Raw genomic sequence first — 16,131 nt, 5'->3', positions numbered from 1 at the left:
CAGAGGGCAAGAAACATCTGTGGAACTATCTTGCTCTCCCTTGGCTTTGGTATCCATCATCTTTTGGGATGAAAGAACCTTGGCACTTCAGGCGTCTCTTGATGATAGTGAATCCAAGTCCCCCTCTTCCTGGATGAAGGACAGCTTCATCAACATAAGGCGACCAAGAAGACTGGGCCAGGCAGGGTCTTCCAATGGTGCCTGCCCAGCTCTCAGTCAGCAAGAGGAGCACAGAGTCCTTCCCATACTGACTTGACCCGGGACCCCTTCTACTATGCGGCATCTTCCAGGGCTGGGGTTCCGTGGAGCACACTTTGAGAAAGGATGCCAAGGCAGCTATTTATTGGGTCAGCAAGTAGGACAAAGGACCCTGCCCACCCACAGAGTCTCTGGATGGTCCTGGACAAGTCACAGTGCCTCTCTAGGCCCCTGATTTTGAGGGACACTATTAGCTTGGAGAGTCAGACACAACTGAAGCGACTTAGCAGCAGCAGCAGCAGCATTAGCTTGGACACTTCAAATAGGCAGGGCAGCATAGTGGTTGAGGGAATGGATTCTGGAGTCCAAAAGACCTGTGTTCAGAGCACGGTCTGACGCTGACTCTGTGTGGCCTCAGGCAAGCCCCCTCCTCTCTCAGACTTGGTTCTTTAGCAGTCACTTTGTCGTTGTAGGAATAAGGAGATTATGCATCCAATATACCTGGGGCCATGCCTGCTACACAGTGGGCCCTGAACTCTGGGGTCAAGTTCAGGCTCAGTCTCAGGCTGAAGCTCTAGACCAGGCTCAGCTACCCTGCCCTCCCTCTCATGCCACACCCCCACTTCCCCTCCCGGGGCACATCTGGCAAATGGGCAGCATTTGATAGGGGCCTGGGGGAGAACCTTGAGTGATGATGATGAGTGGGCCAGGGCTGGACCCACAGACAAGGCTCCACCAGAGGAGGGAGGCTTGGGCTCCAGTGCCCCTTTCCTGACGTCTCTTCCCGCAGGTCCCTCCAGACATGATGGGGTGGCCGTGGCTGTCCTGCCTCTTGTTTCCTGCCCTTGTGGTGTCTGGTAGGTACCTCCCCTCTCCCATCAGCACTAACCTGGGGGCCCTCAGCAGAACCCTCTAGAAGAGCGGGCTGCTGCTCCATCAGCAAAAACCTAGCTGCTACGGCCCAGCTCTATGCTTGGCTACCCTGGGGAGGCCTGGGGAGGAATCCAGCCCCAGACTGGTGAGCTGGGCTGAAGGCTGGCCTGGGACTGGTACGGGCTCCCGTGGGGGTAGATGGGGTTCAGTCTTTCCAGAGGTGTCCAGATGTTCCCGCACCCCGTGTCCCTGCAGTGGCAGCCAACACGGCCCCAATGTTCGCATCCAACATGTCAATGGTGAGCCTGCCTGAAGATCTGCCAGTGGGTGAGTACAAGTTCCTGTGCCCATATTGTGCCAAACCCTCACCCATAAGAGGGCCCGGGGTCCCCTGTGGGCTTGCTCCCCATCCCTGCAGCTCCACAGCACCTCATGGCCCAAAGATGGTTCCAGAAGTTTCTTCTTTTCAGCTTTTTGGTCAAAGACCCTCACACAGCATCAAATAATTAAGACCCACCCAAGAGAACACCCCTCTTGTTTCCCATCTCTTTCAGGCTTTCTGATTTTCCCAGGGAGAAAGTATCCATTCGGTACCATTATTTTTCTTCTGTCTCTCTCACTTGCTCATCTCTCTCCATCCCTTGCTATTTTTTTCTTTTTCTTAAACAGACAGAGAGAAGACTTGAGGCTCAGCGCCTTTCACGGACACATCTCATCACAAGTGGACAGCTTTGCTTTGCTTTTGTTGTCTTTGTAGAGTTACCTTCCATCTGTGGCGAGTGAGACAGGTTTTCCACGTACAGTAACAATCTAAAGTTCGCTTCTAAAATAAATGTATTTACATAAAATAGTAAGTCAATTAAAAGGAGGGTCATAAATAATGAGACATGGTTGGTAGTAAAGATCTTGGCAGTGCACAGGAGTGAATGACGTTCACAAAGCATTGTTTTGGATGAAGCCACAGGGACTGGATGTCAAATTCCCAGCAGGCAGGATGGGGGTTGAAGAAGCTGAAAGGATGGATGGCTGTATTCACTGGGATATAGGGACAGCTGCGCAGAAAGTGTTAGTCGTTCAGTCGTATATGACTCTTTGTGATCCACGGACGGCAGCCCCCAGGCTCCTCTGTCCATGGAATTCTCCAGGCAAGAATACTGAAGTGGGTAGCCATTCCCTTCTCCAGGGGACCCTCCCAATGCAGGGATCGAACCCAGGTCCCCTGCACTGCAGGCAGATTCTTTACTGTCTGAGCCACCAGGGAAGCCCTAGCTGCACATAACAGACCCCAAATAATAGAAGTATAAACGAGGTCAATGTTTACTATTCTCTTACATAGTCTCCGAGAACAGTGAGTCAGGGCTGTTGGAGGGTCTGTTCAGTCAAGCTGGCTCTTGCTCTCTGCTTTGGGTGTCAGGGACCCTCCTTCCATTTCTAGGTTCTGCCTCCCCTGTGGCATGGACTTCATCCACAGGGTCCCAGATGGCTAGTGTCACACCCTATTCCAGTGAGAACTTGTGGGAGGAAAGGGCCAGGAAGGCTCACTTCTTTCTCCTAAGGACAGGCCTCCAGATTTCACGCACATTACTTCTGCTCACATCTCATTGGCCAGAACTTAGCCTCATGCCCTAGCTGAAATGCAGCTGGAGAAATGAGGGCTTTGTTACTTTAGTTACCCATGTGCCCGGCTCAAAATCCGGGGTTCTATTAGTCTGAGAGAAAAGGGGATTTCTCTTTGAATACTGGGGGACAATTTAGTCTTTGTTGCAGTGTCAGATATCTAAATCTACCAGATGACACAAGAGACGGCATCAAGGAGGCTGAAATCCAGAGTCTGCCTTGGGATCCAGAAGCCCAGGTCTGGGTACACGAAGAAAGGGTGGGTGATGGGCTTAGCAGCCACAAAGGCTACATCCATTTGCATGTGGTTGTCAGGACAGCATAAGGGTTATATTAATAAAGATTTAGAGGCCAAGATGAGGGAGGTGATAGTCTCATTAAATCCCGAGATGGCATAATCCTCCCTGGAGGACTGGGCTGAGGTTAAACTATTTGATATCTATGAATGCAACAGAGAAGTAGTATATAGGTGTTAATGATATTTTACATATGCTTTCATAGGTGTTTAGTCATGGATAAACACACACACACACACACACCCTTCCAAACAAATGTCGCAAATGCCCTCATGATCTCCATTCTCTTCGGTAACCCTTTAAAATCAAGTATGATCTCTGCCAGACCAAATGAGGGTCTTCTTTAAATATATAATTAACTTATGTATATATTTTGGCTGTGCTGGGTCTCTGTAGCTGCATGCAGGCTTTCTCTAGTTGTGGCAAGAGGGGGCTACTCTTCATTGTGGAGTTCAGGCTTCTCACTGTGGAGCTTCTCTTGGTGCGGAGCACAGGCTCTGGGCACACAGGCTGCAGCAGTTGCAGCAGGCTGGCTCAATAGTTGTGGCTTACAAGCTTAGTTGCTCCTTGGAGTGTGGACTGTTCCCAGACCAAGGATCAAACCCGTGTCCCCTATGGGCAGGCAGATTCTTATCCACTGCACCACCAGGGAAGTCCAAGGGTCTTTTCTTCTGTAACCCCGGGGCCCCTCTCTGGGCTTTCTTAAACCAAAGGGCAATTTTTTCCTTTCTGAGATGAATTTCATGGTTCTCTAGGGATGAGAAAGCATTTTCAGTCAGGTTTTAAAAAAATGTAGTTTAGACCTTTTATTTTGAAGTATAGTATATGTAAATGTACAGGGAGGTACACTGAATTACCACATGTAAATCCCTGGTGGCTCAGATGGTGAAGAATCTGCCTGCAATGCGGGAGACCGAGTTCAACCCCTGTGTTGGGACGATTCCCTGGAGGAGGGCATGGCAACCCACCCCAGTATTCTTGCCTGGAGAATCCCCATGGACAGAGGAACCTGACGGGCTACTGTCCGTGGGGTTGCAAAGAGTTGGACACGACTGAGCCACTTTCACTTCAACTGCCAGGAACACCTACACCTCAACCCCTCTCTCCCCTTCTAGTCACTCTCCATCCTGCATAAGACCTGTTTTCCTGACACTAACACTGTTTAATAGTTTAGTTTTGTCAGGCAGACTCTTTTTTTTTCCAGACTTTAAAAAATACATTGTATTTTAAATATCAAATTCTACTTTAGTGACAGAGACCTAATATATGTCTTTTATTTCTATGGCTCTTATTATCTGTTACATTTGACTTTTTTCAGACAGACTTTTAGAAAAGCGTTTTCTCCCTGATCCATCTTTCTGTGACCATGGACACGTGTACAGAGAAAAATTTACACACACCCACTCACCTCCCATATTTCCTTGAGTATAAGAGCCATGTCAGTTTACACCTTGACATTTCTGAGTCAGGATGTATCTTATGTTTGAGAGAGTTGCTTAACACAGAATGACTCCCCACCCTCATCCCAGCATGCATTAAATTAACAGTGTGTCTCATGGCAGAGTAAACACAATGTAGACAGCAACATTTTTCTAGTCTGATGGTCTTCCTGGAGGAGGGGGCCTGGGTGGGGAGAGACCGAGCTTTCCAAGGAGTTTCTGGAAGAGGCAAGACTGATCAAAGAAGAGCAGGCTCCAGGTGTGTGGCCCAGACTGTCCCTGAAGGGCCATTGTGGGCAAGAGGGAGCAACCTGGTTCCCTGGGACACTCAGGCTGCAGGCTGACCCCGCCATCATGTCACCATTCTAGCATTTTTGCCTTTGTGGGCCTCTTCCATAATTAAAAAGAACAAGATATAATTGACATACAACATGATATTAGCTTCAGGTGTACAACATACTGATATATTTGTATATATTTCAAAATAATTACCCCAATAAGTCTAGCTAATATCTGTTATCACACATAGTTACAGAATATTTTTCCCTTGCTGAGTGAACTTTTAAGACCTACTCTCTCAGCAACTTTCGAATACAGTATTATTAATTATAGTCACCATGCTTATACATGTACATTATATCCCCAGGATTTATTTATTTTATGACTGAAAATTTGTACCTTTTGACTCTCTTCACCCATTGTTCAGTCTCCTCACCCCATGTCTGGGAACCACCAGTCTGCTCTCTGAATCAGTGAACTTGGATTTCTGTTTTCAGATCCCGCATGTGAGTGAGATCATCATATAATATTTGTCTTTCTCTGACCTATTTCTTTTAGCTGAATGCCCTCTAGGTCCATCCATGTTGTTGAAAATGGCAAGATTTCATTCTTTTTTTTATGGCTGAAAATATTCCATTTTGTACAAAATTTACAAAATATTCACACACACACATGCATATATATACCACATCTTCTTTATCCATTCATCCATTGATAGACATCCACTGATGCCTTGGCCCTCCTAATTTTAAAAGAAGTTAAATGTACCTGCGGGCCTCGTGGGCAGCTCGGACAGGCCAGCACCGAACTAGGTGGCCGTGGACCCTGGGCACTCCCTGTCCCTTCTGCAGGTGCCGAGGCTTTCTGGTTGGTAGCTCAGGACCAAGACAATGACGAGCTGAAATATGGGATTAGTGGCTCCAATGCCTACTTCTTTAATGTCACCTCAAATACTGGGGAAGTGAAGCTGGCCAGCCCTCTGGACTATGAGGTAAAGGAAAACAGCTTGGGAAGGCCTTGTGAGGGGTAGGGTGGTGGGCAGGGCCCTGGCGGACACCCAAGCAGGGCTCACCTTGGTGCCTGTCTCTCTGCCCACTGCAGACGCTCTACTGGTTCACCATCACCATCTCCGTGAGCGACAGTTACAACAACCAAGTGAGTCAGCAGCGGGAGGGAAGGGTGATGGTCCCAGGATCAGAGGACAGGGGCCTGAGGGACCACGGCTAGTGGTGTCCCGACCTCAGACAAGCAGAGTGAGCATCAGTTAACAAAAAACAAGTTGAATGTTTATTTTTATCAACATTATACTTGTCCATTTTTCATCATACAGTGTTACCAAGATTTTAGTATTTACTATTAATTTGCTTTAATTATATGCATATGTTTATATATATATATATGGTGTATCTATTTTGCATATCTACTGTTTGTAGATATACTGTTTATACATTTGTATATCTACTGTTATCATGAATTGCATTATTAATTCATATTAATATGTGTATTAATAAGAAAACAGATGCCAAATAACTCCCTACCTTCTCTCCTCTGAGATCATCATTTTCAACTCCTTTGACTAATGGGCTGGTCTCAGTGTTCATGTTTCTCAATACCACGCTTATACAGCTACGTCTGTGTCTGTGAAAGTTGGGGGTTTTCTCTTTATGACCTGTTCCTTAAAACCTACACATTAAAAGATGACTTGGATATTCATAAATACTTTATAAGAGAGATACTTTCTCTCTGTAATACTTCCCAACCCACTCCCAACTAAAGTATCCACCGTCACTGTTTCTTATCCCTCGCTAAGCACTGGCATACATATATGCATCCATGGAAGAAAGATTGTAGTTTTCGGTGTATTTTCTTAAACCCGAATGGAATCCTACTGCCTGTATGGTCTTGCACTGACTTGTCCACTCAACAATCAGCTTTGGAGCCTTTCTGAATCTGCACACAAGTCTCCCATTTCCTGTATGTCTATGGCCCAGTGTGGGACGTACCATGGTGCTTAGCTGGTCTCCTCAACACTTAGGTTGTTCACAGCTTTATTTTGTGGCTAACAAAGCTAAAAGGAAGATTCTTGTAATAAGACTGCTATGTTTTAGATTTCTTAAATGACCTAAAGTACTCTCCAGTGGTTCAGCAAACATGTGGAAAGAGAGAAAGAGAAACTAAATAAGGGGTAAATCTGCATGAAGAGTATCAGGAGTTCTTTGTTCTGTACTTGCAACTTTTCCGGCATTTGAAATGGTATCAAATAGAGAGTCACCCCAGACACTGCCTGATTGTTCTCCTGAGACGCTATGCCAACTTGCATTCCTGTCCAGGCACTTCTGAATTTGTTTTCCCAAACTCCCACGTTTTCTGGCTCACCTGGGCTTCTGACTTGCAGGTGCAGAGGGAAATGCAGGTGATCGTAGAGGACAGAAATGACAATGCGCCTGTTTTCCAGAGCATAAGCTTCTCCGCCAACGTCAGCGAGGTAACATCTGCCTTACCAGGGTGGGTGTATAGAATGCAGGCATCCTACAAATCTGCTCAGAGTGGGAAGGACCAGAGACAGTCAGCAGGTCATCCAGGATTGGGAAGAGTGCCTCCTAGAAAGGGCAGCCGCAGGAACCAAATTCAGGGGGTTGCATGTAACCCCATGTACAATGGTTACAGCAACATTTTTCAATCCATCACACTGGATTGGAGTTCTTTAAGTTATGATCATCCCAGATGGAGAGGAAGAAATTGATTTTCTCATGTGTCTGGACATTTGAATGGTCTATCTGTCTTCAAACATGGCTGGATCTAGGCACTCAAGCCAGTCATCAAGAAGAGACTTCTCTCCGCCTTGCACCTCTGTGACTCTTGCTGCCTTCATCCTGGGCTTGGGGGAGAAGTTCTCTCTCGTGATGATGAAAGTGCCCCAGCAGCTCCAGGCTCACATCCCACTGGCTTTGAATTGCAACATAGATTGTCTCTTTCTCAGTGGTCCCAACCAACACCCCAGGGATGACTCTCATTGACCCATTTTGGGTCACGTGCATGTGCCACCATTGTTTACTGGGCTTCCCAGCTGGCTCTAGTGGTAAAGAATCCACCTGCAGTGCAGGAGATGTAAGAGACACAGGTTTGATCTCTGGGTCGGGAAGATCGCCTGGAGAAGGAAATGGCAACCCACTCTGGTATTCTGGCCTGGAAAATCCTGTGGACAGAGGAACCTGTTGGGCTATAGTCCATGGGGTCACAAAGAGTCAGACATGACTGAAGCAACCTAGCATGCATGCAGTTGAGGGGTGTGGAATGCTCCAGTTGTCAAAGTCTGCATCATAGGCCTTCCCCTTTAGCAAGGATGACAGCCTGACTTGAACTGCATGGGCAGGGAGGAGGTTCTCCAGTCGTCCACAAGCAGGAAACACAACACTCCTGAGTCTTCATTGCTACATGGATTCAAAGACCTGAGAGGTGTGCCCTACCCCCCAGGCCAGACAAGAGGCTGGTGAGATCCAGACAGACCTTCAACAGGCTCTACTGAATGCCTACTATGTGTCTGGCACTGTCCTTGGTGCTGAAGATATCTGGCAATGATAGACTTGGTTGCCACCTTCAGTAGCTCACATTGTAGTGAAGATCACAGACACTAATGAACAAAACATTAAGCAGATAGGATTATTTCAGAGGTGTTGTGCTCAATGAAGAGCATAAGGGGTTGCTTTTAGGTTGAGCCAGTCAGGAAAGTCTTCTCTGGGTGGGTGACACCTGAGCAGAACTAAATGTCAAGGAGCCTCCCTGGGCTGCTCCAGGAAAAGGATTTTCCAGGCAGGGAATAGCAACTGCTGTGAGGTGTGAATCAGCCTGGAGTGTTGTAGGCATAGCTAGAAAGCTGCTGTGGATGGAAGGTGGAGTGTGAGAAACAGGTGAGGTCAGAGAGGTGGACCTGACCTGAGAGTGATGTGGTCTGGTTCAGGATTTTCAGAGATCTCTCTGGCCACCTTGTGGAATTAGTGAGTGTGTGGCCAGGTCCTGGGGCAAAGGCATCTGAAAGAAACTTTCAGCTCTGAAGAGTACTGTCTGCAACCTGGGCTGGAGGCTACAGAGAACCCACAGGGAAGTTTAAGCAGGGGAGTGGCAAAACCTGAGTTCTGGAATGATCATTTATACTGGCCCTGAGGGGCTCAGCAAATCAGAAGCTAGTTCATGTGGCGAGGGGGCTCCATCAGGGAGAGGAGAAGTGGGAACTCTGCTTCCTGCCGATGTACAGATGCCCCAAGAGGCCCAGCCCGGGCGAAGAAAAGGGGGCCACCTGTGGAACACTGGGCTTCAGGTTCTGGAAGGTCTGTCACTATCCCCGTGGTAGGGCTGTGGGCCCTGGAACTCCAGGTGGGGGTATGTGCTTGGGCATGAAGAAAATGGATTGGAACTCAGAGTTGATGAAACCTTTTGTATTAGAGGGGCTTCCCCGGTGGCTCAGAGGTTAAAGCATCTGCCTGCAATGCAGGAGGCCTGGGTTCAATTTCTGGGTCGGGAAGATCCCCTGGAGAAGGAAATGGCAACCCACTCCAGTATTCTTGAGAATCCCATGGATGGAGGAGCCTCAGTCCACGGGGTCACAAAGAGTCGGACACGACTGAGAGACTTCACTTTCACTTTCTTTTGTTACAGACCTTGCCGGTGGGCTCCCTGGTGTTATCTGTGCAGGCCACGGACAAAGACACAGGCTCGGCCGGCGCGGTGGTATACTCCATAGAAAAGGTGAGAGTGTATGGTCCACGTGGGAGTGTGGGCGCTGCCGCTCCTCGTGGCCACCAGGGGGCAGCATCTCCCACACAACCTGCAGGGACCTTCCAGCCCAGGAGCTCTGCCATGGCCCAGCCCTGGTCCCCACACCATCCTCTGGCCCCCTCTGGCCCCCTCTGGCCCCCTCTGGCCCCATTCGGTCCAGTCGCCTAAGAAGGGTATCTGCTGCAGACTGAACCCTTCTCCCCACCCTTTCACCTGGAGTGCTGAGGCAGTATCTTGCCCATTTCCCAGAGGCAGAAACTGAGAATCAGAGAGGTTATGTGACCTGGTGAGGTCAAGAGCAAAGCCAGGATTCGACCCCAGGCCTCTGAGAGGAGGTCCTAGGGGCAGAGCCATCCTGGGGCAGCCTGGCCTGACTGTGCTATGCCTCAGGTCATTCCTGCCACGGAAGGCAGTGAGTACCTCTTCAGGATCCTACCCAATGGTTCCATCATCCTCAATGGCAGCCTCGACTACAACAGCAAGAGTTCCTTCTATCAGCTGGAGCTGAAGGCCTGTGTGAGTAGGGGCGCTGGTGGGAGCTGGGGGCATGGGGACCCGAGACCCAGATTCATGGAGACCTGTTTCCCGGCAGGACTCGGGTGGCCTGTACAACAATCACACCGTCATCCAGTGCTCCTCATCTGTCTTCGTGTCCATCTCTGTAATCGACAAGCCAGACCTGGACCCCCAGTTTGTTAGGGAGTTTTACTCAGCCTCCGTGGCTGAGGATACACCCCAGGTATGCTGGGCACCTGGGGGAGGGCCTGGGGGGAGCTGAGTGGTAGGGAAAGGGTCTGGCTACTGACCGTGCCTCCCTGCAGGGAACCTCGGTGCTGAAGGTGGAGGCCATGGATGGTGACAGAGGCGTCAATGACCCTGTGATCTACAGCATCTCCAGTGAGAACGGGATGTCCCCAGGCTGGGGCTGGGGCAAGGGAAGGGGTGGGGGTTCCGTCAGAGCCACCGGAAGGAGCTGCTCCTGCTGCTTCTTCCCAGATTCCACAAGGCCTGGCTGGTTTGATATTGGCAAGCAAGATGGGGTGATCACAGTCAACAGTCCCCTGGACAGAGAGCAACTGCTAGAGGAGGATGAGGAAGTGCAAGTGCAGGTCACGGTGAGTGAGGGGGCCACTGCCCTCTTTGCATCCCCGCTCTCTGCACCCCTACTCTCTGCACCCCCACTTTGACCTTTGATCTCAGCTCTCTCAGAATGCTGGTTCTCTGACCTCTGCCTTCCGGCTTCAACTCTGCTCTCAGGCTACCGAGACGCACCCCAACATCCACGGGCAGGAGGCCAAGGCGAGCATATGGGTCACGCTGAGAGTAACAGACGTCAATGACCACGTACCTGAGTTTTACAACTGCAGCCTCCAAGACTGCACATTCACTCCCAACGAGACTCAAGTCAACTTCACTGGCTACGTGGATGAGCACGCCTCCACGCGCATCCCCATTGAGGACCTCACCATGGTGGTCTACGACCCAGACAAGGCAGGTGCACCCAGATCATAGGCAGGGTGGGCGGAAGTGATGATGGGGGATCACTGGGGAGGGGAGGTGGCGAGTGACCAGCAGAGCACCGACCATGGTACACAGTGTCACAGTGGGTGACAGCAGTGCCAACCATGCGTGGAGGTGACAATCAGAGTTTGAATGACATTTGGAACTTCTGAGTGATGCTGAGCTGGTGGGAGGTCTTGTGTTCAGGGTGGAGCTCAGTGGTGGAATGGAAAGGCAGGATGCTGGGTAATGTTGAGTGGAATGTCACTTTCGGTGGTGGTGTGTAGAGGGTAGTGATGGGTAGATGGTGAAGTTGAGGGGAGCTGGTATTGGATATTGGGGGATGTGGGAGGTGTTGAGCACGGATGCTTCTAAATGGGTGTCAAATTGGAAGGCATTCTTGGGAGAGGTTGGGATTGAGTGGTGGATGATTTGGGTAGTACTGAATGCTGAATAAGTACAGTGGTAGTGACAATGAGTTGATACAAAGTGTTGAGTGGGGGATGATTTTGGGTGGTGGTGGTGGTTGGGTGGTGTGTGGAGTTTATGGTTGGCATTAAGTGGAGAGGGTATGGAGCAGAAGGGGCGTGTGGGTAATGGGCCAATGTTGGGCACTGATGGTGTTTGGTGTTGGAGTGCGTGGTGGAGGGTGGCTGGTACAGAAGACTCAAAGGGAGTGAGTGGTGTGTGTCCAGGCTCTGCAGCCCAGGCTGGGGCCCACAGTGCCTCAGGGAAGTCTTCTTCTGATGAGCCCACATCTACAGAGACTAGTGACCAGTCCACCCTCCCAGGGTCTGTGGCCAGGGATTGGGGGAAAGACGCAGGAGGGTACACTGCAGGACGGGGGTCCCTACTTACAGCCCACCTCTACAGGGCAGCAATGGCACCTTCCTGCTGACCTTGGGGGGCCCGGATGCCGAAGCCTTCAGCGTCTCCCCGCAGCGGGCAGCGGGCTCAGTGGATGTGCAGGTGCTGGTGAGGGAGCCATCGCTGGTGGACTACGAGAGGCAGTCCGTGATGCTGGTGCAGGTGAGCGGTGCTCGGCGGCCCAGGGGAGCCAGCCACGGGGCGCTCCCACCCCCACGCCGCTTCTCTTCCTCTGTCCTTAGGTCACAGCCACTGACTCTGTCAGCGGGAACGCCTCTGTCGCCTCGGTGACCATCCACCTTCGAGACACCAATGACCACAGGCCCACGTTCCTCAGCAGCATGTACAACCTCAGCGTCTTTGAGCACAGTCCTGTCGGCTATGTGGTCACCGACAGCATCCGCGTGAGTGACGGGACAGGGCTGGACTGGGCTGGGAGAGGCGTGGAGATGGGCAGGCCTGGGGCTGGCCCTGCCAGAGTCTCTGCATCATCTGGGGTCATCGGATCCCAGCAAGCGTGCATGTACATGTGAGTGTGCGAGGGTGAGCGTGTCAGTCTGAATAGTCAAGGGCTTCTCCCTTCGGCTCAGGAAGCAAGCCTGCCCTGTCCTCATCAATTACACGGTCAGCAGCGAGGGCATGGCTTCTGCTCAGTGTCCCATTTCCTGTCTCTCTGCCTCGCAGGCCTCCGATCCCGACACAGGAGAGGGGGGCCGCGTCACCTACAGCCTGCTTCCAGGGAACGGGTAACGTCTCTGATGGGAGCGGGGCAGGTGGTAAGGGGGACCCAGGTCCGCCTCTCTGCCTCACAGTGGGGCTAGAGGAGCCAGATAAAATATAGGGTACCCAGTTACATTTCAATTTCAGATAAATAAATTATTCCTTTTTTTGTTGTTGTTGTGTAAGTAGGTTGCAAATATTCCATGGGACGTCCTAAAATACTTTTCATTGTTTATCTGAAATTCAAATTGAAGTGGGCATCCTGCATCTTTTTTCGCTCCATCTGGCCGCAGGGCGGACATCTTTGCAGTGGATCCAGACTCGGGGAAGGTGACGGTGAGAAACAGCGAGCTGCTGGACCGGGAGAAGCAGGCTGTGTACTACCTCACGCTGCAGGCCACGGACGGCGGGAACCTGTCGTCCTCGACCACGCTACAGATCCACGTGCTAGACGTCAATGATAACAGTCCCGTGGTCAGCGGCTCCTACAACATCTTTGTCCAGGAGGAGGACGGAAATGTCTCCGTGACCATCCAGGTGCGAGCCAGCCTGAAACTGGTGGGCGGAGGGAACAGGCCCAGGGCACCAAGCCTGGCTCTGTGGTCATGTTGGCCCTGTGCTGGAATCTGGGCTCTGCTGTGTAGCCCTGAGAAAGTCACTCAGTCTCTCTAGGCCTCCATTTCTTCTTTGGAAAATAAGGTCAATCATAGACCTTATTCCCAGGGTCATAAAGGATATAAAGTACTGCCTAGCACAGAGCAAGCCCTCAAAAACCACACTGCTCTTTAAAATGCAGGTCCCGACCTCACTCCAAAAAGGATTTGGGTGGCTTAGATTTAAAAGTATAATAAAAGAAATGAAGAAAAAGAGAAAATAAACACAAATCATGTCCAACTCTATGTGACCCATGGACTGTAGCCCACCAGGCTCCTCCATCCATAGAATTGTCCAGGAAAGAATATTGGAGTGGGTTGCCATTCCCTTCTCCATGGGATCTCCTGACCCAGGGATTGAACCCAGGCCTCCTGCATCACAGGGAGATTCTTTACCATCTGAGCTACCAGGTGGTGTAAGCACAAAGGCAGGGTTAAACCCGAAGCCATACAATTGCTAGGAGAGGGCTGAAAACTCAGTTGTGAGCTTCATAATGGCCAGAGCAAAAATGGAAATGAGACCAGTGGCCAGGTTCTCAGAGACGAGGAGATAAGAACCAACTGTTGGCTCCAGAGGAACGCTGGGGAGAAGCTCCTGCACCGAATCATCGATAAGGACGTCTTGTGAGAAGCAGGAAACAAAGTCTTCAGAATGACAATCATGTGGCCACGGGGCCCTCCCGTCTTTCTGGGGCTTGTGGTTTCCTGATCTCTTGATAACCTTGTGAAGTAGCTGCTCTAATGGTCCCCATTTCACGGAAGGAGAAAACAGGCTTAAAGAGGTTAAGTGACTTTCCTGTGGCTGTACAGCCAATGAGTGGCAGTGCTGAAACCTGGGTCTTTCTCCATGCATCTCAATGCTTCTCACCCTGGTCTGAGAGCTCTTTGGGGGTAGGAGCATCTCAGATATGCTGCTGGAACCACAGTGCCCGGTTTCAGCCCTGAGAAGTGCTTGGCGAATCAGCCGGCCTGAGTTCAGAGTGCTGAGGGATGAACAACCAGAGTGTTTCATTTCATAAACAAGAACCCGACAGATCTAAAACAAAAAGAGCTGAAGGTGTCAGTATGCAAGGGAGGAGACGAAAGAATTGGGTCCAAGTCAGACTAGCCCAGCTCTGGATTCAAAGCCACATTTGCTGAGCACTTACGTGCAGCAGGCCCTTTGCTGAGCCCTGGGTCCTCTGAGATGAATTCACCATAATTCCTGCTTCCAGAGAGGGTGGCAGACCATCACGCAAGGGTGTCACTTGTGCTGTGTGGAAGGCGGCACAGGGGTGGGGGAAGCCCCGCGGAGGGACCAACCTGACCTGGAGTCAAGCAGACACAGTGTCGAAGGCATTCGTGTGTGAGCGCAAAGCCCTGATGGCAGGGGAGAGCCTCTTGGGCTCTCTGTGCCCAGTCACCCTAAAGGCACACCAAGCGTGTGCTCAGGAGCCTGGCAGGACAGGAATACACACACACAGATTGGGTGAAGAATTTCAGCTACTTAAAAAAAATAATAAAGCACTGAAGTAGTCATGATGAATCAGAATCTCATTGGACTTCACACTTACTTTTTTGGCTGCACCATGTGGCCTGTAGGATCTCAGTCCCTCTACCACCCCCACAGCCAGGGACTGAATCTGGGCTCCAGGAGGCAAAGTCCAGAATTGTAACCACCAGGCCACCACGGAATTCCCCTACATTTACTTCTGTTGGTTAATTTTTACGTTTGACTGTCTTTAGTATATTGCCCCCACACCTCTCACCTCGCTAGAATATCAGCTCCATACGGGAACTGTCTTGATCACAGCTCTAGTCCCAGTACCTAGAACAGGGCTGGGCATGTGGTAGGTAAACATGTGTGGGATGAAGGAATGACCTCAGTGTTTAAGACCTCAGAAGGTCTTGCAAGCTCTTGTTGGTCCTGTCCTCTTAACTGGGAGACAGGAGCTGGGAATTGGGGAGAAGCCCTCTGATTTTAGGAGGGGGAGGCCCATGGGTGGGCAAGCACCTGATGGCGGGCATCCCAACCCTGCTCACCTGCCCAGGCTCACGACAATGACCAGCCAGACACCAACAACAGCCTGTTGCACTTCAGCCTCCTGCCCAGCCCCTTTAGCCACAACTTCTCAGTGGACCCCGACAAAGGCATTCTCAGAAACCTGGGGCCCTTGGACCGAGAGGCCATCGACCCTGCTCTGGGGGGCCGCATCGTGCTGAGCGTGAACGTGTCTGACTCTGGCGAACCTGCCCTCTGGACCACAGTCTGTGTCACCATCACCGTGGAGGTAAGGCCCGGCTCAGTTGGGGACGGGGTTTGGGATGAACCCTGTATTGGGAGGCTCCCGAGAAGGTGGCCTGTTCTGCCTCCTCCCAGCTCAAATCACATTTCTGCCCTTGCAATATGGTGGGTAAAAGAGTTCTGGAGCCAAGCTGATGGGTTAGAGTCCTGGCTCATTGGTTGTGTAACCTTAGGCAATCAGTCAGCCTCCCTGTGTCCTCAACTTCCTCATCTGTAAAATGGGGATGAAAATAATATGAGTTAATAAATGGAAAGTGTTGCAAAGAATGCCCGGCCTGGAGAAAACACTCAGTGCACACCTGGCCCTGCAAGGGAGCGGGGGTTAGCTCCATCATATTGATCAAAAAACTAAGGCGCACAGAGGTTCAGTAGCTTGCCTGGGTCACAGAATGGGGCTTTGAATTCAGTCTGGTTCTAAGGCTGCTGTCCGGCCACAAGCACCTTATGTCCACGATGTAGTTGGCGCCCCCTTGGGTTTTGCAGTGCACAGCCTGCACCACTGTACACAGCAGTCTTGTTTCCCACTGGGTTGGGATGTGACACTTTCCTACAAGGGTCAGAATGTGATATCAGGGAAAACAGAAACAGAAGATATCAGAAGCCAGGTGAGGTCTCACCAGCTGTCTTTGGGG

The 16,131-nt window shown here is 50.7% G+C and overlaps 1 protein-coding gene across 1 annotated transcript in view; it reads left to right on the top strand.

Annotated features, from left to right (window-relative positions):
- The window catches only part of CDHR2 (cadherin-related family member 2), a 45,143-nt gene that overhangs the window by 14,063 nt on the left and 14,949 nt on the right, over nt 1–16,131 (top strand). The window contains exons 2-17 of the mRNA XM_010846590.1: nt 989–1,055; nt 1,327–1,398; nt 5,554–5,693; nt 5,804–5,857; nt 7,098–7,187; nt 9,356–9,445; nt 9,866–9,991; nt 10,068–10,214; nt 10,297–10,372; nt 10,472–10,590; nt 10,733–10,966; nt 11,849–12,004; nt 12,085–12,246; nt 12,527–12,588; nt 12,856–13,099; nt 15,246–15,485. Of these exons, the coding sequence (XP_010844892.1) occupies nt 1,001–1,055; nt 1,327–1,398; nt 5,554–5,693; nt 5,804–5,857; nt 7,098–7,187; nt 9,356–9,445; nt 9,866–9,991; nt 10,068–10,214; nt 10,297–10,372; nt 10,472–10,590; nt 10,733–10,966; nt 11,849–12,004; nt 12,085–12,246; nt 12,527–12,588; nt 12,856–13,099; nt 15,246–15,485 (2,067 nt within the window). The 5' untranslated portion in view covers nt 989–1,000. The remainder of the gene's footprint in view (nt 1–988; nt 1,056–1,326; nt 1,399–5,553; nt 5,694–5,803; nt 5,858–7,097; nt 7,188–9,355; nt 9,446–9,865; nt 9,992–10,067; nt 10,215–10,296; nt 10,373–10,471; nt 10,591–10,732; nt 10,967–11,848; nt 12,005–12,084; nt 12,247–12,526; nt 12,589–12,855; nt 13,100–15,245; nt 15,486–16,131) is intronic.

This window comes from Bison bison, unplaced genomic scaffold (genome assembly GCF_000754665.1).
Source record: "Bison bison bison isolate TAMUID 2011002044 unplaced genomic scaffold, Bison_UMD1.0 scf7180017864238, whole genome shotgun sequence".
Taxonomy (NCBI): Eukaryota; Metazoa; Chordata; class Mammalia; order Artiodactyla; family Bovidae; genus Bison; species Bison bison.
The sequence above is the reverse complement of the archived record's forward strand: the minus strand, read 5'-3'. Positions and strand labels throughout refer to the sequence as shown.